At 41.3% G+C, this 24,823-nt stretch overlaps 1 protein-coding gene across 6 annotated transcripts in view; it reads left to right on the forward strand.

Moving 5' to 3' along the window:
- kiaa0825 (KIAA0825 ortholog) overlaps positions 1-24,823 on the forward strand; it is a 266,901-nt gene that overhangs the window by 60,148 nt on the left and 181,930 nt on the right. Inside the window, exon 5 of one of the 6 annotated variants that reach the window (XM_008103056.3) lies at positions 125-9,218. The exons of the other annotated variants lie outside the window; for them this stretch is intronic. Coding sequence (XP_008101263.1) covers positions 125-219 — 95 coding nt within the window. The 3' untranslated portion in view covers positions 220-9,218. Of the gene's footprint in view, positions 1-124; positions 9,219-24,823 lie in introns of those variants that run through there. 6 annotated transcript variants of the gene reach the window in all.

The raw sequence follows: 24,823 nt of genomic DNA on the forward strand, positions 1-24,823 counted from the left end.
CTTCAGACAATTATAGAATATTTACAGAATGAGGAGTGCCCTCATTCATATTTCCATCTAATATTAATTATTTTAATAGCAATTTGTGCCAGTTATGTAATACTGTTTCCTCGATTGCTTTCAGAAGTCACTATGTGCAACTTCCATAGCAGAGCGCTATTATCCTTAGCACAGGGATCACCTATCAAGATTGTAATTGCTGATAGATATGTGGAATAGACCCACTGAGACTGTTGCCTGCCAGAAGTGGCATGAAGAGCAGAAGAAACTCTCTCCTTCACCTGGCTGCTTATTTATAGCCAGTTCAAAGGCCAACATTGAAAGTTAACTTCCTCCTCAATCAATATCCCTCAGTCTGGAGCTGTAGGTAAAAAAGTCATCCAAGTGTTATGAAAGAGCAGGATGAGTAAAAATGAGGAAACTTTCTCTTCTGTGGGTATTTAAACTGTTTTATACAATTGCTCTTCACAGATAAATGAAGCCATGGTTTTTGTGTTTTAGAAATGTCATATTTTCTGCACTCTTTCTGTAAGATCACATTATATTCTATAGAAGGGGTGTACAAAGTGTGAGCGATATACCGAACCCCTTAACAATTTTCATCCCTGAGGAGTCACATTTTTGCCCACAAATGCTTCCTATGAGTGGTAGGGGTCAAATGGTCACATCCCCATCTTGCACACCAGTTAGGCAAAAATGGGCCTTTTTCTCAAGCAGAACTTTAACAGTAAGTGGCTTCTAGTCATTTACTGTTGGACACTGGGGGCAAAATTGTAATATTTTTGTGATGGTCTCTTTCAGGATTGCTCAGTCCTCTTGCCTCCTGCAGTTGAGCATCTCATTCTAAAGGTTAATTCAGTATCTAAGTAAACATTGGTCCTTTTGCTTGTTTTTTTAATGAAGTCTAGACTTCATTTTCTGATGACAATACATTTTCTCTTCATGTACTCTGTGAATGCACACTAATGGAGAAGGCTGCGCCTGCGCAGGCTCCAACAGAAAGTCTTCCAAGCTAAAGTTTGAATTTTAGCAGTAACCATGCCCCCCTCCCCGCAGGGCATATAAGAGCCCTGGGCGTCCGCTCTCCAGTTCCTTTTTTTCTGCCGCAAGGCTCACTTCAGACTCTTCATTCTGATGTCTACCACGCGCTTCAAGCGCTGCACTCAGTGTGCCGCTAAGATTCCCGACAAGTGTCTTCTTTGCCTTGGCGAGGCCCATGTTGTCGGTACTTGCTGTTTTTGCCTAGCTCTCACTGCCCAGGCGAGGAAGAACAGAGCAGTCAGACTTAGGGTGGCACTCTACGAGAGGTCGCTCGCGCTGGACCCCATTCATTCCATCTCAAGAGTGATGTCGGCACCGGCCGCCAAGGCACCTTTAGTTTCCTCCAGGACCTCCAGGTCTTCTAAGGTGGCTAAGCTTTCAAAACCACCGTGCACGCTGACTACAGCTACTGTGTCGACTCGGTCAGGTAGGGTGGGACCCTCCTCGACCTTGAGCTCCTTAGCTTCAGTGACTTCGGTTCGCTCCAATTGGGTTCCCTGCCTTCAACCTCAGCCATGAGGATCGCTTTTAAGAGGGCCCAAGAGGAATCTCGACGCGCCCAATCGGTCAGCCCAGTTCCTCCAACACCAGGCAAATCTATGAGGGCGCCCTCTAAACAGCCTCCAGCGAAGAGGCGGATGACCCAACTCTCTTCTTCCTCGGCCTCCTCGTGGAAAAATGTTCCTTCTTCCTCGGCGACTTTGTCAAGAAGATCTTCTCCTATTGAACCGGCCCAGCAACCTCAAGCTGCTTCTCAGTGTCCCCCCCCTCAGCAGTCATCTGAAGGTGAAATACAGGACTCACCCCACTACTCTACTCAAACAGTGGTCAGGGTACCAATGCTTGGGGCATCGGCAGTCTTGTCAGCAGCTTTTTCCCCACCATATAAACTTTCTGGAACTCCTCACCATCTTCAAGGCTCTGATGGCCTTTGCCCGCCTGATTCTTCACAAGACTGTTCTGATTCAAATGGACAACACAGTGGTGATGTTCTACATCAACAAACAGGGCGGCACAGGTTAGAGAAAGCTGATGTCTCTCCCTCCAGATCTGGCAGTGGTGCATAGCTCATGACGTCTCCATACTGGCGCTCCATCTCCTGGGCCTCCAGAATGGCCTAGCCGATGCCCTGAGCAGGATGATGAGCTCCTCCCATGAGTGGCAGCTCGACCCTGACACTCTCCACGCTCTTTTTCGTGACTGGGGATGGCCAACTCTTGACCTCTTCACCTCTCCTCAAAACACACAGCTACCTCAATACAGGGCGATACTTCCTCCGGCTTCGTTTCCCGGATGCTTCGGGGACGCCTTTCTTCTGGACTGGTTGATAGAACCACTCTACTTGTTCTCTCCCTTCCCTCTGATACCGAGGGTGTTAGAGAGACTCTGCCTCGCCTCGGCTACAGCGATTCTGATTACCCCAGCATGGGCGCGACAGCCGTGGTATCTGGCCCATTCTTCACCTCTCCAGGGAGACCTTTCGTCCTCTTCCGTCTCTGCTTCACCTTCTGACCTGTTGTGACCCAGCCACAGGCTAACCAGAGTCAAGATGAGGAAGGGGATTTTGGATTTCAGATTCAAGAGCCAGTAGAGTCAGAAGTTGAAATGCAGGCTGACTCAGAGGCTGGAGAATTGCAGTTTGAGCAGAATGAACTGTTGACCTCAGACACTATAGATAACAGACAGGCTGACATTCTCATGGGAATAATGAGCTAGAGAATTCTCAAGTCCCGGTCAATGAGTGAGAGAGCTCAGCTCTGTCTCAGGTGCAAGATAACGATAGTATAAGCATTGATTTATCTAGGGAGGACCGTCTATCTTGGAGGGGTTCTCAGGTCCGAAGAAGTGAGAGACTGGCGGGAAAGAAAGAGGCCAGTTCTGGAAAAAGAAATGCCTTTCTGGGTTGCTTTTAAAAGTGTGTTTCACAGATAGCTCTTTGTCAAAGCAAATCCTCGCTTCATCTGTGTGGATGTTCTCGTTTCATGCCTCCTGGATCTTTGTACTTTTGGGCCTTGTTTTTGGGATCTACGGACTACTGCCTTGCTTCATGGATTATTACTACAGACTATTGCCTTGCCTCATGGAGTATTAGTTTTGCTGTGTTTATGGACTCATGGACCTTTCATGACTTATGATGTGTTTGGATTCTTATTGACTTTTTCCTTGCAACTTTGAAAACCTTTTTCTACTGCCTGCTTTGATTTATATAATTGCTTTGCCTAATAAAACTTCAAAAGACTTTCCTCTGTGTCTGACTGGATATCTATAGCAAGGTGAACTATTCTGAGGTGCGACATGACCAGGCAGAATGGTCAAATCCTCTACCCGGACATCCCGTCTCTCCATCTCACTGCATGGAGGATTCTCACCTGAGCTCCCTCCATTCAGACCTCCAAGCGGTTCTCCGCGCAGCCCACAAACCTGCTACGACCAAGGCCTATGCCTACAAAATCTTTCGGTTTTGTGCCTTCTTTCGATCCCGAAACATCAACGTTTTCCCAACCTCAGTACCAGTGGTCCTGGATTTCCTGCTTACTCTCGCGGAACGAAGGCTGTCTTTGGCCTCTATGAAATCCTATTTGGCAGCCCTGTCTTGGTGTTTTCAATGTCATGGTCAGCTCTTCCTGTTCGGGAATCATCTCATAAAGACCTTTTTAAGGGGCTACAATAACCTTTGTCCTCTGATGCAGTCACCAACGCCTGGTTGGAGCCTCGAACTCGTGTTATCTCAACTCACATCCTCCCCTTTCGAGCCCTTGGCCTCAGCAGATCTTCACCTGCTTTCATGGAAGGTAGCCTTCTTGGTTGCAGTCACTTCGGCCCGTAGGCCCTCGGAACTGGCAGCTCTTAGAGTGGATGAACCTTATCTTCGCTTCCACCACGACCGTGCCGTCCTCCATCCAGATATCACCTTTCTCCCTAAGGTGGTCTCTGCCTTTCACCTCAGCCAAGACATTGTGCCCCCAGCCTTTTTTCCTAACCCTTCATCTCTGCTCGAATGGAGACTTCAGCTTCTGGATGTCAGGAGGACTCTTCTCTTTTATAGAGACCGAACTAGGACAACACGCAGGATGCCAAAACTCTTTGTCGCTTATGCCCCGGACAAGCTAGGTAACCCAGTTTCCTCCCAGAGGCTCTCCCACTGGATCGCGCAAGCCATTGAACTCGCTTACAAGCTGGCAAAACATCGTCCTCCTCTGTCGGTCCGCCCGAGATTGACGAGGGGCCTCTCTACCTCAACTGCTTTTCTCAGGGGCACCCCTCTCGACTCTATTTGCAAAGCAGCAGTCTGGTCGAACCCCTTAACGTTTGTTTCCCACTATAGTATGGACTGTAAGGCCCGAGAAGACTCTGCTTTTGCCAGGTCAGTTTTGTCCCCCTGCTTGTCCTAAGGGATCTTATTTTTCCCCTACAGAACACTTACCTTTAAAAAAAGGGGGGGGAGGGAGAGGAAGAGGACGAATGTTACACCAAGTGTTTTTGTTTGTATAACAAGTTTTATTTCTCTTTTTCACAATGTTTACGTGATTACACTGTGTCAACGCTGCTTGCATTGCTCTTTCTTCCTCTGCAGCAATTTATACTGTTAGAGGTCTGTTTACCTCTCAGTCCTATTTTAAGGACAGGTTACGCCTTGTTTTTCTCCTTTTGGAGATACTGTTGTCTCTATTTGCACTTTTCCCCGACCCACTTCGGGTTTCTACTTATCACTTTGACATTGCTATGTCTTATCTTATATGCACTCAGTCGATATGTTGACCTCGTTTCACATTGTGCCTTACTCCCTTTTTGTGTCCTAATAAATATTGGGTTTGGACATTCAACTCGTTGTCGGGTTTGCTCTGTCCCACCATCCTGGACCTTAGCTTGCTAGTCTCCATTAGTGTGCGTTCACAGAGTACACGAAGAAAAAGGTCAGGTTGCTTACCTGTATCCATGTTTCATCGAGTGTACTCTGTGTATTCACACAAACCTGCCCTTCCATCCCCACTGGCAAACCTCTCCCTTTCTCATTGTCTTTGCGGCACAGGAACTGGAGAGCGGACACCCAGGGCTGTCTTATATGCCCTGCAGGGATGAGGCGTGGTTACCGCCAAAATTCAATCTTTAACTTGGAAGGGTTTCCATTGGAGCCTGCACAGGCACAGCCTTCTCCATTAGTGTGAATTCACAGAATACACTCGAAGAAACATGGTTACAGGTAAGCAACCTGACCTTACTAAAAATACCATAAATTGAATTATGGATGAAGCAAAGAAACACCTTGTTATTGAGTTCAGAAAGTCTAACATTTTAACTTTATATTTATTAAAATAATAGTTAATCTCCAGCAACCTGTCTGTGCTACAACCAAAGGGCATCCTTTTACACCAAAGTTACCCCTCTCCCAACATTATACAGGCAGTTCCCGAGTTACAAACATCCAACTTTCAAATGACTCATAGATAGAACAGGGGTGAGACAGCAGGAAGTGAGAGAAATCTACCCCTAGGAAAGGAAATTCCCTCCCAATAAAAAGGTGTCTCCACTTAAGTTTTATACCCAATTCTTGTTTCCACTACAAGCCAAACTTTTCAAAATCCAGTTCTCACAGGGACAGAAAATGAGGTGAAATCTTCTGAAAAAGGAACATGGATAGCAAAAGAAACACCACAGGGGCGTTAACCCTTCTCTGTGCTATCCAAAGCGTTTTCTCTGCTTGTTTCAATTATAATTTTTGAATGTCCATTTTGTTGCTGTTTTTTAAACAGATAAGGATACTTAGTTCTTCCCTTCTTTAAAACTAAATTGCCAATGCTGTGTTTACGTGAGTGTGTACATGCTATTTCACAGTTTCCCTTAGGAACTGTAGAATAAGTAGTATGCTAAATGATTTCATAAGTAATACCCATACTACAAGTATCATACTAGCAAAAATTACTTCCCTTTTCTCTGCTACTCAGAACAAAAGAAATTGAAAAATTCTTGTGTGAATGTGTGTGTATATGTATGAGAGAGAGGGGGGGGAGAGAATTCACTCATTCAATAAAGGCATACATGATATTAGACTGAAATTTCACCAGACAGAACAGCTTTAGGAAAAAATTAAAATAGGAAGTTAAAACAACAACTTTTAAGCTTTTTTTCTCGAGTCAGAAGCGAACCGAGGATACAAGTTGTAATGGATTTGCAAGCAACTTTTAAGCTGGAAGGTTGCATATGGCTTGAATCACCAATATCTTTTAAATAGAATATTCACAGTCTTAAGGTAAATTCAGTATTGATTGCTCATAGAAACAAAGTACAATTCTTAATAAGTTCAAACTGAATTGGTTGATGGAGTAGGGAAAAAAGCACCACTTGCCTGAACGAAAGGGACAGAAATCTTTTAAGTCAGAAGATGAATCATTGCTCAACAGGCTGCAAGTATTATAGCTTCCTCAGGGGCAACCATGATTCAGTTATTTTTTAAAAAAATGCAAAACTGTTTCCCACATCCATTTCAAAATAACCTTATTTTTGATGGTGTGGATGACATGCTTCCTTTGAAAGAATTTAATCAGGGTTGCCCAGTGGAAGAGTGATAATACTCAAACTTTTGGGCAAATAATTATCTTCTCTGAACCATTCCCACATGGAATTGAACCAGTGCACTTCTAATTGACACTATAAAGTTGGTTCTATTATATTTGACTGTTACAGCAAAAGTGTTGAACAATCCTTGCTGTTTCAAAAGATCCAAGTAAATTGAAATAGTTTATTCATTCATTATTTATATTATCAAACAAATATGCTGCCAGATTCTTCATTCTGTTTCAAGATGTTAACTGAACAAGCAATTTTAATTGCGCAGAAAAATGTTAATAAGAAATTACAACTGGAAAATAGTAGCCATTTTGTAGATTTCTTTTTTTGTTTGTTCAGTTAGCAGTTCACAGAATTTTATCTTAGAAAAATATTATGATTTCTTATTCTAGAAAGAACATAAAGTGACAGATCACCGCTGATGAATCAAGTTTAATTCATTTTGGAAAGGTGGAAATGAGAAGATTACGTTTGCCAAACTAAGATTCAACTCAATAATTTCTGGAGTGTTTAACAGAATCTCTGTGAATTTTACTAGTATATATTTAGGATCTATCAGTGTGTCAGACATCAGATGGTTCTGTGATGAACTGCTTGCAAATATGTGGATGAAGTTTTAGGGAAATAATGAAATAAACTTAATAACAATGTTAGTGTCATAAGTCGAATATATGAATATGTTTTTAGGAGAAAAGTACTTTAAAATGCTTAAGTTACTTCCTATATCCAGTTATCCAGTTAATTCCTATAACCAACAGAATTGCTTTCATTAGAAATTGAGAGAGAGAAAACTCCTCCATTACTCTGCCTGCTATTGACATCTTCTCCATTGGGTTGGGAACATGGCATTTTTCATGTGACATTGGATTTTATCCTATGCTTAACGATTTACAAGATTCTGGGGAAGGAAGTAATGTTAGGTTCATAAAATTGTTTCACTGAAAACCTGTCAAAACTGGTAGCGTTCCAAAATACTTCACTGTTACTTCACACCACTTATTATTATTATAATATGAAGCTCAGTAATAGAATTTTGTTATTAACCTTTACCATATTTAAAAGCTGATTTATGTAGAACCTCATTATTCTTGAGTTTCCCCTCCTAGGAACCAATTTATTAATATATTCAGTTTAAATATCTAAATTTGAGGTAAATATTTTATGTAGACATTGTATACTTTGAGTGTTCCTAAGCTTAATATCTGTGACTTTATTTCTTATGCATATTTTACAAACAAAAAAGCAATTCAAATTTTGGTCATTTTTCCAGAATATTTCCAATTAGGAAACACTAATTATTTTCATCTCAAAGCTTCCTTTGCGCACCTGGGTGTTCTTCCTAAGGGTGAAAAGAACATTTAACTCACCATGCCCCCTAATTATTGCATTCTCCTCCCAAGTATAAAAGATGAAAGTGATTTACTCTTCAATTCGATTTCTCCTGAGTGGTCAGAGGTCAGTCTGAGATTTATATATTAGAGTACTCTCTTTAATAAAAAAAAGATTGTGACAAAGAAGTTGAGAGAGAATTATTAAGTTGGTTTTTCTTAGGAACATACAGTAGTGTGTAAAGGAAACCAAAGAGGACTATGAAAGCCAGAAGAAGAAGGGCTTCTAAAAGGTCTCCTGAAGAGGTTCCTAAGGTTTCTACAGTATTGTTTGACAAGAAAATTGTTATATGACTCTTTATGTTATTCTTTTCAACACATATCAACTGTCTCCGGAGTAGAACTTAATTAGGTGCTCCTTGCTGAGATACTATTAAGTTGTGGGGCATTTTGTGTACCTTCATTAATGCAAGGCTTGGTTAGCTTTAGGAAATTTTCTTAAGGAATTGCTCATATTAAAAATATTTTTTTGGTGAAGGTTATTTTGGCATTTATGAAAAGGGTATATTTAACTATTATGGTCTCAAATGCTAGATTTACATTTTAAGTTAATTGGCTTGATGCATTTTTGTATTAAGCTAATTAACTTAACTTATATACATATATTACTGATTTCACATTGACCTAGATGTGACATTTAAAGATTATATTGTCTTCATTCATTCATTATAAAGCAAACTTTTAATAATAATTTATTTTTTAATAAAATAGGTTTTATCCTTGTTTTAAAAAGTAATTCTACATATGAGTGCAATACACTTACTGCAAGATTTATAATTCTCAAAATATTTATGGCATAGATTGTTGGGAAATGATATTTTTATTTCTTGATGGGAATTTGATGAGAGAATAACCAGTATTGGCCTGAATAATAATACTCTTGCTAATTTTTAATGGATTAGATCTTTCTTTGAGTAATTTTTTTTGAAGGAAAACAGTTTGGATTTATATTCTGTTTGCTAACAACTGGCACAATTTATCTGTTTTTATGTGGCTTTGAGAATTGGGAAAGGCATCAACTTAAGGAATGGAAGTCCCCACCCCTCTGCTGGCTCTCTAAAGGCTTATACTGTGCTAGATGTATTGTAATATAGTTATATTGCCATAAGTGTTGCCATAAGAAATTATGCTTTATGTACATTTAATGGATGAGGGAATCTGTTAATCAGATCACTTTTCTTCTGACCAAAGAAATTAAAGGACAAACTTGGAATTTCTGAATAATTTTTAGTGTTTCCTTTGAGAAATATTAATTACATATTGTCATTTATTTCCAATTTGTGGGTTTTGTAGTGTTAAAAATGTGCTAAATGGGTTCTTGAAAATGTTTAATCTCAAACCTAACAAAGACAATTATTTCAAACACTACCATCCTTCATAAGCAATTCTGAAGTGCATTCATTTTCTTTCTTGTCTACTCTTTGTCCTTCAATCTGTCAATTTCTAATCTGGCCATTTGACCTTTCAAGTCCCTTGAAAAATGTTGCAGAAGCAAAATAAAATAAATACAGTCTGACCCATCTATACATAGTTTCACTTAACTACAGTTTCACTAATTCACTTATGCCCTCCTGTACAAACTAGATCCTCTTTTTGTTACCTTTGTCATTTTTCCTATTGAAAACACCATATTTCGTTGAATAAGGTGCACTTTTTCCCATTTAAGGGACGTAAAAATGAGGTGGCGCCTTACATTTGCTGATTTTATTTGTAAGTTTTTTAAAACTTCCAAGGGAGGAGGAGGAGGAAGAGCCCCAGACTCAAATGGTTCCAACTTTCCCCCACCATTTTGTCCTCAACTAGATGAAGGTTTACCAGTATTTTTCTAAGCACCACTTCCTTGTTCCCCTGACTCCCCAACAGGCCCATAGACTTAATACTATATAAATTCATGCAGAGGAATTTTTCGAATTTCTTCACACTTCTTCCTCATCCCACAGAAAAGATTGCACTGAAAGTTGCATTGAAATAGAGAAAAAGTTATTGTACATGCAGAGGAAATGCTAGCAAATATTCAAAGAAATTTGTTTTTTCTAAAATTGAAGCTTCAAAACCTGGATGGCACCTTAGATTTGGTGGAATATGGTAATTTCTTTATTAGAAATTTGGAGATATTGATTCTTAACTCATAACTTTGTACAATAATCATACCTTTATAAGTCAAAATGTTGTAAATGAAAATAGTTTGTAGGTCAAGGTGTTGTAAATAGATTGTAAACCTTTCAACTTCATTTATATGTTATACCCGCATTCATGGTATGTCCATAATAATAGGACATACATTGTAAAGAAGTAAAACGCCTGTCTTTTGTAAATGTTGGCTCCTCAGATAATGTTGGACTGGAATCTTTCATCAGCCCTAGTTAGCATAGCCAGTGGCGGGAGATAACAGATGCTCTAGTGCAGGGGTCCCCAAACTAAGGCCCGGGGGCCGGATGCGGCCCTCCAAGGTCATTTATCTGGCCCCTGCCCTCAGTTTTAGACTTAGGGTCGCCCAAAGTCTGAAATGACTTGAAGGCACACAACAACAACAATCCTACTTAACTAGACTATCTCATTGGCCAGAAGCAGGCCCACACTTCCCATTGAAATCCTGAATGATTTACAGTATGTTGGTTAAAACTGTTTTTATTTTTAAATATTGTATTGTTCTTTCATTTATTAATATTGTGCTATGGTAATAATATAATATATTGTGTATACATACAATATTGATAATAACTTATTTATTTATTACAGTATTTCTACCCCCGCCCTTCTCACCCAATAGGGGACTCAGGGCGGCTAATAATAATAATAATACAATATAATAATATTGTATAATATAATAATATAAATTATAAATTATATATTAAATGTAATATTACTATTAATATTACGGTATAGTGGTATAGTACAATATATTTATATATAATGCTAATATTGTACTATGCTAATAATATAATATTGTATGTACATACAACTTGTAAGCTGCTCTGAGTCCCCTTCAGGGTGAGAGAGGGTGGGGTTTAAATGTAGCAAATAAATACATAAATAATTGTTGTTGGGGGGGGGGCGTTTACACTACAAATAATATGTGGTGTGCATAGGAATTTTTTCGGGGTTTTTTTCAAATGATAATTCGGCCCCTCAACAATCTGAGGGACCATGAACTGGTCCTCCACTTAAAAGATTTGAGGACCCCTGCTCTAGTGCAACAGCATCTGGAATGCCACGTTTCATTAACCTGACTTAAATTATGAATATCTAAGTCTATATATTGTTTTACCACATAATAACTTTAATATGTAACTCTGAAAGCATGGAATGGCGCAAAATGCTTGCCACGCAACTGACTTCCTCTTCCTTTGAGACACATTTTCCTATAACTGGAATGAGGGAAACACGGGAAGTAATTTTCTGCGATCTGAAGGTGAAAGATTCCACTTTGTCTCCAATTATACTGTATTTTTATTCATATTGAAATTGTGCTAAATTAGATGATTTAGATGATTTGATTGCATTTCATTTTAGTTTACTTTAGGCAAATGCAGGTTAGGGCCATATTGGTGGTGCCAGTGACAGCTTACCTTTGAGAGAAACAACTGAAGAGGTAAAAGGATGACCATTGTGGTTCTTATCCTGATTTGGGGAGAGGAATGCAGTTGTATTTCACATATTGGTTTTATATGTGAAGCGTATTGTCTAGTTCCATCAGTTCCACAGTGTTAATTAAAATACAGAATCAGTATTAAGACTGAAATGTATTGTTTCTAGTTATGTTAGTACAGCTACATATCACAGATGTGCTGTACCCATCAGTTTGTTTTTATATTGTAATATGGTTCCTATGTGACAGCAAAGGACTTTAGAAGACTTAATAGTTCACATTTCTTCCCATTAGCCTTTTTGAAAGGCATGCCCAGTGGGACTTTTGACTTCTTTTCTTTCAGTAGCAGAACCATGTTAAATCAGTATCTACTTTCGAAATACCCCTTAGTTTCAAAAGTGGTTTGCCATGTGGCATGGCAGCTGCTGTTCAAGAAACACATGCTCAAAGCCCCCCTGGGCATGTGGAACTAATTGTACTGTTCTTTGGATCCCAGCCCATATTTTTACAGAGTTGGATCAGGCTTATGGAACATGGTTTCTGAGTGCTTTTATGATTAGTTTTTCTTTTTCTAAAGGTATGTGTAGTTCTTGATTTAGTTCCTCCATAGTTCATAACAACCCAGTAATTTGTGATGGGTTTTGAGAGAAAATCAAATCTTAGTTTTATTATTTCAGTTATGATAAAGACTATTATTGTTATCATTATTACTATTATTATGTTTGTTTATTTATGTATACCCCACTTTATTTCTCCCAAGGGAGACTCAAAGTGGCTTAACATAGAAGCATTAGCATACAATTTAAAATATACAAATATGCAAATATTAAAACAGGATTCAATATAAACAGTATTTTTAAAATCACTATTAAAATCCATTACAACATTTTCAAAGTTAAAAACCACAGCGCCCCCTGACTTGATCTTAAAATCCTTCATCTTTAAAAGCCTGTATTAATAGGAAAGTTTTAGGCTGTAGCCAGAAGCCCAGCAGGGAGGGTGCTGTTCTGGCTTCCTTGGGCAGAGAGTTGAAAACAGAGATACATACTTAGAATTTAATGTCGAAAAAATGTGCTTTTTTCCCAAACTTGAGAGCAACTTAAAAATTCATTTAAATGTAAAACTCCCACTAAATGATGTTCTCATATTACTTTGTTTTAAAAGAACTATGGAGAAGTGAAATACAGATCAGTATTTGACAATGCTTAAGACCCTTTGTTAATGGCCCACATCCATGTGATTCCCCTGGTGCAATGATAGTTCTTTAAGATTCTCTCATTTTCAATCAACGGAATGTACATGTGATCACTACATCTGATAAACTTGTCAATGCCTTTTTAGGCAGGATCTCCCAATCTGTTCCATTCACCCCACCCTCTTTCATCATTTCAAGTATAATCTTGATAAGACAGAGATGTGTTATTGGCAGCTGTGTATAGCTAGCTCAGACTACAACTAATTTGTGCAGGAAAAAATTAAATCAGGAGGTAAATTATTTCATGATTGCTCATTCCCAACAGAGTTGGGAATCATTCTGAAGAAAATATCAAATAATTGGTTTCAGGCCGTGTCAGACACATGCAATTCCCTTCGCTAATGGCTGTGCGAGGTAGCACTAGGCCTCAGGGGTCACAAAAGAACTGGAAATAGCTTACTGTCAGGCACAGCGATAGAGAGACAGTGCACATAGGAAATGAAGTGGCAATAAGTGCAATCCGTGGGGAAATGTGCTTCACTTGGAGTTTAATATATCGGCTCAGAGTCTGGCAGTAAGCCATGCAACAATTGTTTACCTTTTTGTCAGCATCTGCATCTGTTCTGTTTTGTAAATGGCACTTAAATCTCAGTCCATAAATGCTGGAATCAATAACAACTGTTAGGGGATTTACTTTCTCCTTTTCGTATTATATAACAAATGCAATCTATAAACAATGTTTGCCATAGATTAACAAGGAACAGACACTAACAAGGTCAAAGGGATTTGATAGTGAACGTTTTATAGCTATCTAAGTATGCAGTACAGTAATGATATCTCTGTGATTTTAGTGTATCACATTCATAGTCAGATCTAACTCATAACAAAAATGCTGAGTGCAATAATGAAGTTTCAAAGTAATTTTCTGAAAACCCTATGTGTTTAAAACTAGTGTCATTGTTATTGTTATTAATATAATTAAAAGGCAGCACAATCTATAAATAAGCATAATGTAAGAACATACAAAAGGTTCTATTTCAAAGATAATTAAACTATGTGCAATATTAAAATATAATTTAAAATATCAATTATAAAAGTTTCTAAAAAGCAATAAAACACTAGTACAGTACACTGTTAAAAATCTTTTATTTGAAAACATTCCCTAGAAGCCTTTTGGAAAGGAATGTCTTAAGTCTTTGATAGAAGAATAGCAAGGAGAGGCCAGTGTGACTTCCCTAAAAAAGTGAACCCCGGATCACAAAAGACCACTGTTCACATCCCCAAGAAGCTTGTCTATAAGAGTGGTATCCCCTGAAGATCTCAGAGCCCAGGCAGGCTTGTATGGGAGAATACAATCCTTCAGATAATCTGGAGTCAAACCATGTGGGCTTTTTAGATAAGAACAAGCCCTTTGGATTGCACTGAGAACAGTACTGCAGCTGTTCCAATAAGGGAGTTGTGTGCTTCCTGTTTTGCAAGAAACAACCCTGATCGTGCCTTTCGGTGTATTTAGACAATGAGTAAGGTCTCATACCTATGACATTTTTACTAAGTTATAATTGTAGATGTGATCTGTGTATGTGTGCACACACGCCTTCATGTCTCCTGTTGACTTATCACGACCTCATGAATTCCTAAGGGTTTTTTATGTGAGGAATGTGTAGAAATAGTTTTTCCAGTTCCTTCTTCTGAAATGTAATCTACAACACCTGGTTTTTTTGGGAGTGTACCATCAAATGGTGACCAGGACCGACTCTACTTGGCTTTCAAGATAATTTGGTGTCTTTAGGGTATTTTGGAAGATGTGACTTATTCTCTTTCAGTTCCAGTTTCCATTGTCAGTTGTTTTCAGTGAAAAATGTTTAGGGAGGTCTGTTTTGCAGAACTGTTTGTAAAGTTTGTTCAGAATGCAGTGGACCCATTGGAATGACTAAGCAGTGGAACAAGATGAAGGCTATCGATATTATATCAGCTGTTAGCTTTCAAGTCCACATAGTCTGTTGTTTTTGTAGATTTGCTTCACCTAACAACATAGCAATGTTATACATTGTCATGGAACTGCCAGAGTTGGGGATATGGGAGACCAGGTTCCATTTTAGAAGAGGCAGCATGGGCTCTCCAACTGCTTAATGTGTGTGTGTGTGTGGGGGGGGGGGGGGGGCAATTGCCTCCCATTAATGCTACCTTCTGTTCATTTTGTTTTATCTGCACCCGTACCTTACTTTATCTCCCTCTCCCTGTGCAGGAGAGGGAGATAAATCCCTACTTGCTAACCTGCCCTCTGTTTAATGCAGCAATGGGGCCTTTGTACAGCAACTGCTTCTTTAGAAGGCAAGTGATGGATGAATGAATGAATGAGACTTTATTTCTATCCCACCCTATCTCCCCAGTGGGGACTCAGGGCGACTTACAACATATAGAGAGGCAAACATTCAGTGCTGTATAAAAATACAAAATAACATAAACCAAAAGATAAAACCCAATGTACATTTGCACAAGCAACAAAGACAATCAGACAATTGAACACAGACTAGCAAATTAACATTATAACCATTTAATACTTAATAGACTTTTAAAATTTAGAGTTTAAAAAATTAAGTTAAAAGCATTTAAAAGCCAAATCCATATTCCACTTCTTCTTGTCCATTTGTGCAATTTCAAGTATCCTCCTCTCCATTTTCCTGTATGCACAAAACGGTTTTCAGTTGTTTTTTAAAGAACAGTATTGAGGGACCCATTTTAATCTTCCTAAGGAGAGAGTTCTAGAGACAGGGGCAGCTACAGAAAAGGCCCTTTCTTTTGTTCCCACCAGCCATACTTCAGAAGGGGGCTGGACCGAGAGCAGAGTCCCATCTGCCAACTGCAGTGCCCGAGTGGGCTCATAAAAGGAGATGCAATTGGCCAGGTAATCTGGACCCATGCCGTTTAGGGCTTTAAACGTCATAGCCAGCACTTTGAATTTCTCCCAGTAAAAACTGGGAGACAGTGAAGTTGTCATAGCATGGGAGTGGTTCTCTCCCTGTACAAAGCCCGTTAGTAGTCTGGCTGCAGATCTTTGTACCAGATGAAGTTTCTGATCACTCTTCAAAGGCAGCCCCATGTAAAGCGCATTGCAGTAATCCAAGCAGAAAGCATGGACCACCATGGCCAGATCTGGCATCTTGAGGTATGGGTGCAGCTGGCACAAGTTTTAACTGTGCAAAGGCACTCCTGTCCACCGCCAACACCTGGGCCTCCAGGGTCAGCAATGAATCCAAGATCACCCCCAAACTGTGGACCTGTGCCTTCAGGGGAAGTGTTAGGGGGAGTGTTACCCCATCCAGCACTGATTGTATCACTATATACCGATCAACTTTTCAACTGATCAGAATACAAGAAGCAAGGGAAGCACTACAAGTGTACAAGGTGAGGCAAGAAAGGCTGAGAAATATTGAAGAAAGGTAAAATTGGCAAGGATAGTGTTAAGAAGGGTTAAAAAGGCCTGCTACATTGGACTGGATATATATCTTTTTGTTCACTGCCAAATTGGCTTTGTTTGACTTGTGGTGAACCTATAAATGAGAGACCTCCAATAGATATTTATTTATTTACAATATTTATATTCCGCCCTTCTCACCCCGAAGGGGACTCAGGGCAGATCACAATATACACATACATGGCAATCATTCAATGCCATATGAACATAGAGACAGAGACACAGAGGCAATTTTTCTCCAGCTTACAACTTACTGAGGGTATGCTCGATTCTGGCCACAGGGGGAGCAGCTGCTTCATCATCCACTATGACACCAAGTCCTTGATGGATACTTCCTCATTCCAAATACTGCTGGATGATTTTTATGGTGCCGTAAATTAGTTTAATTAGCCTCCTAAATTTCCTGCTAGGTTTCTTAGGTCAACAACAAGCAGGGCTATTTTTTAATGGTCGGGTGCTTAATCCGACAGGGTCTGGCTTCGAACTCATGACCTCTTGGTCATAGTGATTTATTGCAGCTGGCCAGCTGTGCCACAGTCCGGCCCTTGGTCATGGGCAAATATATATATATATAACAAAGTATTGAGTTGAACTTTTGTTATGGACCAAATACTTACTTTCCACCATAATTTGCAAATAAATTCGTGAAAAATCAGACAATGTGATTTTCTGGATGTGTTTTCTCATGTTGTCTCTCATAGTTGAGGTCTGCCTATGATGTTAATTACAGGCCTCTCTCATCTTTTTAAGTGGGAGAACTTGTACAATTGGTATCTGACTAAATACCTTTTTCCCCACTGCATATACTGAGCATTGTTTTGTTTTCAAAATAGCTGCTTCATAGCAGCAGTAGTGGAGAGTGACGTAGGATCTCTTTAGCTAACTTTTTTTAGTACAGTAGAGTCTCGCTTATCCAACGTAAACGGACCGGCAGAACGTTGGATAAGCGAATATGTTGGATAATAAGGAGAGATTAAGGAAAAGCCTATTAAACATCAAATTAAGTTATGATTTTACAAATTAAACGCCAAAACATTATGTTATACAACAAATTTGACAGAAAAAATAGTTCAGTACACAGTAATACTATGTAGTAATTACTGTATTTATCAATTTAGCACCAAAATATCATGATGTATTGAAAACATTGACTACAAAATGCGTTGGATAATCCAGAACGTTGGATAAGCGAGTGTTGGATAAGTGAGACTCTACTGTACCTTAAAGAAGATGTCATGGTACACCACTTGTGAATGCTGTTTACCTTGAAAAAACCCATTTAGAAAATCTGACACCATTTAATAAAGTACATGTAATTTAGAATCACTTGGAAAAACCAATCATTCTTGTAAACTCAATGCAGGTTTGTGGGACTGTAGAGACATAACAGATTTATTATAGCTTAACACAGGGGTCCTCAAACTTTTTAAGTGGAGGGTTCATGGTCCCTCAGACTGTTGGGGGGCCGAATTATCATTTGAAAAAAAAACAAAAACAAATTCCTATGCACACTGATCATGTCTTATTTGTAGTGCAAAAAAACCCCAAGAACAATTGTTTGTTTGTTTGTTTGTTTACTACATTTATACCCCACCCACTCTCATCCCGAAGGGGACTCAGAGCAGTTTACATGTTGTATGTACATACAATATATTATATTATTAGCATAGCACAATATTAGCATTATATATTACTTTATTGTACTATACCACTATACTGTAATATAATTAATAATATCACATTTAATATATAATATATAATTAATATTATATTGTATTATTATTAGTATTATATTGTATTACATTATAATGTTATTATCAATATTATATGTATATAGGTACACAATATATGATATTATTACCATAGCACAATATTAGTAAATGAAAGAACATATACAATATTTAAAAATAAAAAACTATTTTAACCTACATAATCCTATCAGGATTTCAATGGGAAGTGTGGGCCTGCTTCTGGCCAATGAGATAGTCAAGTTAATTAGGATTGTTGTTGTGTGCCTTCAAGTCATTTCAGACTTTGGGCAAGCCTAAGTCTAAAACTGTGGGCGGGGGCCAGGTAAATGACTTTGGAGGGCTGCATCCGGCCCCCGGGCCTTAGTTTGGGGACCCCTGGCTTAACATTTTGTGGACTTCAGTCAGAAGTAATAAGCATTTTACCTGAATGATGGTGTTTTGGTAAGCCTCTTTTTCTTTTCAGTTTTAGTACCATAGAGGCTCTTAAGCAACATTTCTGTTTTCATCATTGTGAAATTGTAGACAGATTCTGCTTTGTTCCAGTTCTGGTAACCAACTGCAATGGGAAAATATGGGGACCTTCAGTTGTAGAACTTAATGAAGGGAGGATGGAAGGGGTGGTGTTCACAAACAAACTCTTGTGTACATCTGTGCATTATGTGCTGAGATACTTTACATTAAATGATGCTACTTGCGGAATCTGCGAGTTGAGTTAATAGAACTAAATGCAATTAAACAACATTTATCTGAAGAAACAGAAAACTATAGATTACAGAAACTAGAAGCCTAAGACTTATATCCGATTCTGCTAAATCCATGGTGGTTTGCATTATCCTTTGAAGGCAAGAGACCAAATTAAATTGTAGGAAGCAGGCTTAGGACTGCCTCACCAGTTTCATAATGGAGTAATGTCAAGACCAACAAAGGTTCTTCTGCTCTTCCAGTCTATAATAGTAGGAAAATGGCTGTTCTGTAGAATGTTAGTTGAAGTAGAATGTTAGTTGAAGTGTTGTCCTGCTGTGTTCAAGAGAAGAAGCTCATTGTGAAGGATCTGGATGTCTATGGGTTAAGAAAAAATGCACAGTCAGGATTTACTCTTCCAGGAGCTCATACTGCCTGTGGGAATTAAAGTCTGCTGTCACAGATGCAATTAGGTTTTGTTACCGTAAAAACGCTAATAGACCAAAGGTAACTCTCTCTTGATGCTGGAATTACAATACCAATGGGAGTGAGATCAAAATCAAGAATGAATCTGGGACGGATCTCATGAAAGAGCCCAGGTAAAAAATCAAAGAAGCCTTTTCCCACTAAATGAAGAATTTATCTTCTAGTAGCTTATGTAGTCTGTCTTGCAATCCAAAAACATGATACTAGGTACTCCTTAGAAATGCCAGACCCAGATCAAGTGTTGCTCTGAAAGTAATAACTAATACATTAAAATATAACGAGAAATTAACTGATAGTCAGTAGATTAAAAAGGCAGAGATTGGACTCTCAGCTCATTCCCTGGTGAAGAGTGAAGCTATTGTATTTCACAGTTTCTGAACTGTTTCCAGAAATGACTACTCACAGAACACACTGCTCCCATAGCTCTTTGAGTTTGCATAGTAATGAAGAAGAGTTATTATTTCTTAGCTTTCTGAAAGAAATCAGATATTACTAGTAGAATGTTGCTGACAAAAGCTGCTATTCTCTACATCTATCAACTGAGCCTCTAGGAGCACCCACTGGTTTATAGATTGAGTTCTTAATGGAAATACTAGAACCGCCAAGCCACTTGCTAGATCATTACAGCTGTTTATTAACACAAACACAGTTTTTCTCAGTCTAGTTAATTTCATTCTGCTTAATGAAATACCAAACACTACTTCAAGACAATCCTTTTGTCCTACATCTTTTGAAAATTAAAAAAAGTCACTGGACATAATAATAATAATAATAATAATTTTATTCTTATATCCCGCCCCATCTCCCCGGAGGGACTCGGGGCGGCTTACATGGGGCCATGCCCAGACACGACAGCACAAATCAGATAAAACATTAAACCGAGCAGTAAAACTTCAACATGATTAAAAACAGTCATAAAAGTCAATATACACAATAATATTAAGATCCCGATTTGGGTCAAAAGATCCAGGCCAAGGTGCAAAGTAATATCAAGTTATCAGGGAGGGATAATTATGCAGCAGGTGTAATACTTAAAGTGCTGAATGAATCCTAAAAACAATCCAGAGGGTCTACTGCTTAATAGGTAAATAACATGATCCCACAAGGATCAGTCAACGAAGGCCTTCTGGAATAGCCAAGTTTTCAGGCTCTTCCTGAATGAGAGTAGGGTAGGGGCCTGCCTAATCTCCCTGGGGAGCGAGTTCCACAGCCGGGGGGCCACGGCGGAGAAGGCCCTCTCCCTCGTCCCCACCAACCGCAACTGCGAAGTTGGTGGAAGCGAGAGGAGGGCCTCCCCCGACGAGCGAAGAGGTCGTGCGGGTTCATAGGGGGAAATGCGGTCTCGAAGGTAGGTGGGTCCCAAACCGTTAAGGGCTTTGTAGGTGATAACCTGCACCTTGAATTGGGCTCGGAAAATAAATGGCAGCCAGTGGAGCTCTTTAAACAGCGGCGTTGAGCGCGTCCTGTAATCTGCCCCAGTTAGAAACCTGGCTGCCGATCGTTGTACTAGTTGTAGTTTCCGAGCCGTCTTCAAAGGCAGCCCCACGTAGAGCGCATTGCAGTAATCCAGTCTAGAGGTAACTAAGGCGTGGACCACCATGGTCAGATCTGACTTCTCGAGGTATGGTCGCAGCTGGCGCACAAGTTTTAGTTGTGCAAAGGCCCTCCCAGCCACGGCCGACACCTGGGCCTCAAGTGTCAGCGCAGTGTCCAGGAGGACCCCCAAGCTGCGGACCTGCGCCTTCAGGGGGAGTGCAACACCGTCAAGCACAGGTTGCCACCCAATACCCCGATCAGACGTACGACTGACCTGGAGGACCTCTGTCTTGTCAGGATTGAGCCTCAGCTTGTTCGCCCTCATCCAGGCCAATACAGCGGCCAGACACTGGTCCAGTATCCGAGGGGCTTCCTTGGAATTAGGTGGAAAGGAGTAGTAGAGTTGGGTGTCATCCGCGTAGAGATGGCACCGCACTCCAAAACTCCGGATGACCTCACCCAGCGGTTTCATGTAGATATTAAAAAGCATGGGGGACAAAATGGAACCTTGCGGGACCCCACAGGTCAATGGCCAGGGGTCCGAGCAGGTGTCCCCCAGCTTCACCAACTGGGAACGGCCCTCTAGGAAGGACTGGAGCCACTGCAGAACAGTACCCCCAAGGCCCATCCCGGAGAGACGTCCCAGAAGGATACCATGGTCGATGGTATCGAAAGCCGCTGAGATGTCCAAGAGAACCAGCAGGGTCACACTCCCCCTGTCCAGCTCTCTGTGGAGGTCATCCACCAAGGCGACCAAAGCTGTCTCGGTACTGTAGCCAGGTCTGAAACCAGACTGCGATTGGTCCAGAAAATCCGTATCTTCCAAGAATCCCTGGAGCTGGGAAGCAACCACCCGCTCCAAGACCTTGCCCAAGAATGGAAGGTTAGAGATTGGTCTGTAGTTACTGAGGTTAGCCGGATCCAAGGAGGCTTTCTTCAAAACAGGCCTCACCACAGCTTGTTTTAGGCCAGATGGAAATATGCCCTGCTCCAAAGAGGCATTGATTATTCTCACAAACCAATCAACTAGCCCTCCACTGGCTTGTTTTAAGAGCCAAGATGGGCAAGGGTCAAGGGCACAGGTGGTCGCCCTCACCGCTCCAAGAATCTTGTCCACATCATCAGGCTGCACAAGCCGAAACGAATCCCACAAGATCGAACAGACAGATGCCTTGGTTACCTCACCTGGCAATGCATCAAGGCCGGCGTCTAAGTCGGAACGAATCTGAGCGACTTTGTCTGCAAAATGGTGAGCGAACTCGCTACACCGAGTTGACGAGATGTCGGGTGCTCCCCCAACCTGAGGAGGGTGGAGGAGCTCCCCAACAACTCGAAACAACTCTGAAGATCTATTTGTTGCAGACGCGATGCGGGCAGTTGAGAAAACTTTCCTGGCTGCCCGCAATGCCGCGGAATAGGCCCTAATAGCGGCTCTAGACCGTGCTCGGTCAGATACGTCACGAGTTGTCCGCCAGCGGCACTCTAGTCTCCTTCTTGCACGTTTCATCTCCGCCAGCTCCCCAGTAAACCAGGGAGCTGGAGCAACTCCACGCAGCAAGAGGGGACGCTCAGGAGCGATCGTGTCTATTGCCCTGGACAACTCGCCATTATAACGAGTGACCAGGGCATCGACAGGATCGTCAGCTTCCATGGTAGACAGATCCCCAAGAGACCTCAGGAATCTCTCAGGATCCATAAGTCTCCTGGGGCGGACCATCTTAATTGGTCCACCACCCCTGCGGAGGTTGGAAGAGACGGTTAGTCTTAAACTGATCAGATAGTGGTCGGACCATGACAATGGAAGAATAATTTGCTCTTCCACTCCGACCAAACCGTCGCCCGCAACAAAAACCAGGTCGAGTGTATGTCCAGCTTGATGAGTGGGGCCCGATATTATTTGGGACAGACCCATGGTCGTCATGGCGGCCATGAATTCCTGAGCTGCACCTGTCAAGGTGGTCTCAGCGTGAATGTTGAAGTCGCCCAGCACCAACAGGCGCTGGGAACCCAACACCACGCTAGAAACCACCTCTGCTAGCTCAGGCAGGGAGACTGCTGTGTCGCGGGGTGGACGGTACACCAGCAGAATCCCCAAACTGTCCCGGGTACCCACCTTCAAGTGGAGACACTCAAACCCGACCGATTGCAAAGCGACGCATCTGACCAGGGCGATGGACTGCCTAAAGACCACCGCAACCCCACCTCCCCGCCCTCCTGGCCTAGACTGCTGATGCACCCCGAAACCCGGAGGACAAAGCTGGGTAAGACTAACCCCACCCAGATCATCCAACCAGGTTTCGGTGATGCAGGCCAGATCCGCATGTTCATCCATGATTAGATCCTGGATAATAGATGATTTACCTTTGACGGATCTGGCATTAAACAGCAGGACCTTCAGCCGGGAGGGGCTACCATGGAGGCTACCACACCTATCCTTCTCCAGGGTCGCAAGAACCCTGTTGCGCTTCTCCCTGGAAATGCGTTGACGGCAATTCCTCCTCCTCCCCCACACGACCTCGATGGAGCCACCCCCCGCCTGTTCCCCACCCCCCAAGGAGTCTGGCTCAATTGGAGCATCCTTAAGAGAATCTAGTCAGCTTCCTGGATCCAAAAGGTTACTAGACACACCATCTAACTTTACTTCAAAAGAAGGGGATAAATGGGGCCTACTGGAAAAACGTAGTGAGGTTGAAGAGGGTGAAAGTTGCTGGTCTGGTACGGAAAATGATTGGGCCAGAGTCTCTAATTGAGACTTTTCTAAAGGGGGGAGCCTACGCTGAGGACTACACATCCTATTATCTCTGGGCCTAACAGATGGTTGAGTGTGTAAAGATAGGTTGGCCACCAAAGGGCGAATCACGGGGTCCACAAATACTCTTCTAATGGTAATGCCCCATGAGAGCAGCCGGAACCTAAGGGCCCATAATTCCTCTGTTATAGACTTATCCTCAAAAGTGAAGATAAGGCGTAAAGAGCGATCATATGATTGATAGCCCTTATGGAGCCAAGTGATCATCTTTATCTTGACTGTCGTCAGGCTCCTTGAAAGAATTTGACCCAAGGACCTCTGGATCACTCTTTCCGAGGTCCATCTACCCCTGTTCAATATAGAGTCTTCAATTTGAAAAGCCAGCTGTTTCGTCTGTACAAGATGTTCATAGTAATCCTCTACGTATGGAGGAGAGAAATCCCCCTCCAACGGAGAATTAGTTATCGGCTTCACCGCTGCCAAATCTAGATCCATACCTTCCCTCCTTTGAACAGTTTGATCAACAAACAAATCATTCCCTCCCTCAACCTCGTCATTTTCTAATCTTAGCTCCTTAATACCCTTTTGGAGCCCAAGTTCTACCTCTCCCACCAAATCTGAAGGACAACTGGCCTCCTTTAGATCATAACCAGTATTATTATTATCCTCCCCAGGAACATCCTGTAGTCTAGTGGTGTTTACCAGTAACAAAATTCCTTTGAGGAGATGATCTAATTTCTCATTCACTGTTACGAGCTGAGAGAGGACGAGGCTAAACGATCTACCCATGAGGTGGCATAACTGGGATAGATCGTGGTTCCCATGTGCATCTATCTGACTCATTCTCTACTACAACTCTACTACTCTTCTAGCCAGACCCTCCTTCTTCTACACAACCCAGTCCTGAATAAAGGCACCAAGGCACTAATTACTCAGAGCAATTATAACAATGTGAGTTAAGTATACTCAATTGACTCACACTGCTAAAAACATAGGTTTAAAAGGGATAGGTAAGAAACAAAAATGGGGAGAAAGCCAAGTGGCGGCGACACATTAAATCTAATAAGGGACACTCTTTAGACAAGTACAGCAATATCCATATGCGAATCTAAAAATCTCCAATGGGGAGCATTCAGTCCGACGAAAGCTGTCCAAGCGGACCCTCTGAGGTGGCAAGGCGATGACTCCAGTGAAGGCAGCCTCCCGGTCCGATGGCTTCCTCCACTCTCTTTCTTTCCTCATTACCCCAGAGTAGCAGGGCCAGAAGTGGGCCAGCAGGAATCCCTTCTCCTGTGCTGGCAGGCAGCAGATGGAAACAAAAAGTGTCCAGACACAGATGTTTTCACTCTCTTCCTTTCCTCCTTACC

The sequence above is a fragment of the Anolis carolinensis genome, chromosome 2 (genome assembly GCF_035594765.1).
Source record: "Anolis carolinensis isolate JA03-04 chromosome 2, rAnoCar3.1.pri, whole genome shotgun sequence".
NCBI lineage: Eukaryota > Metazoa > Chordata > Lepidosauria > Squamata > Dactyloidae > Anolis > Anolis carolinensis.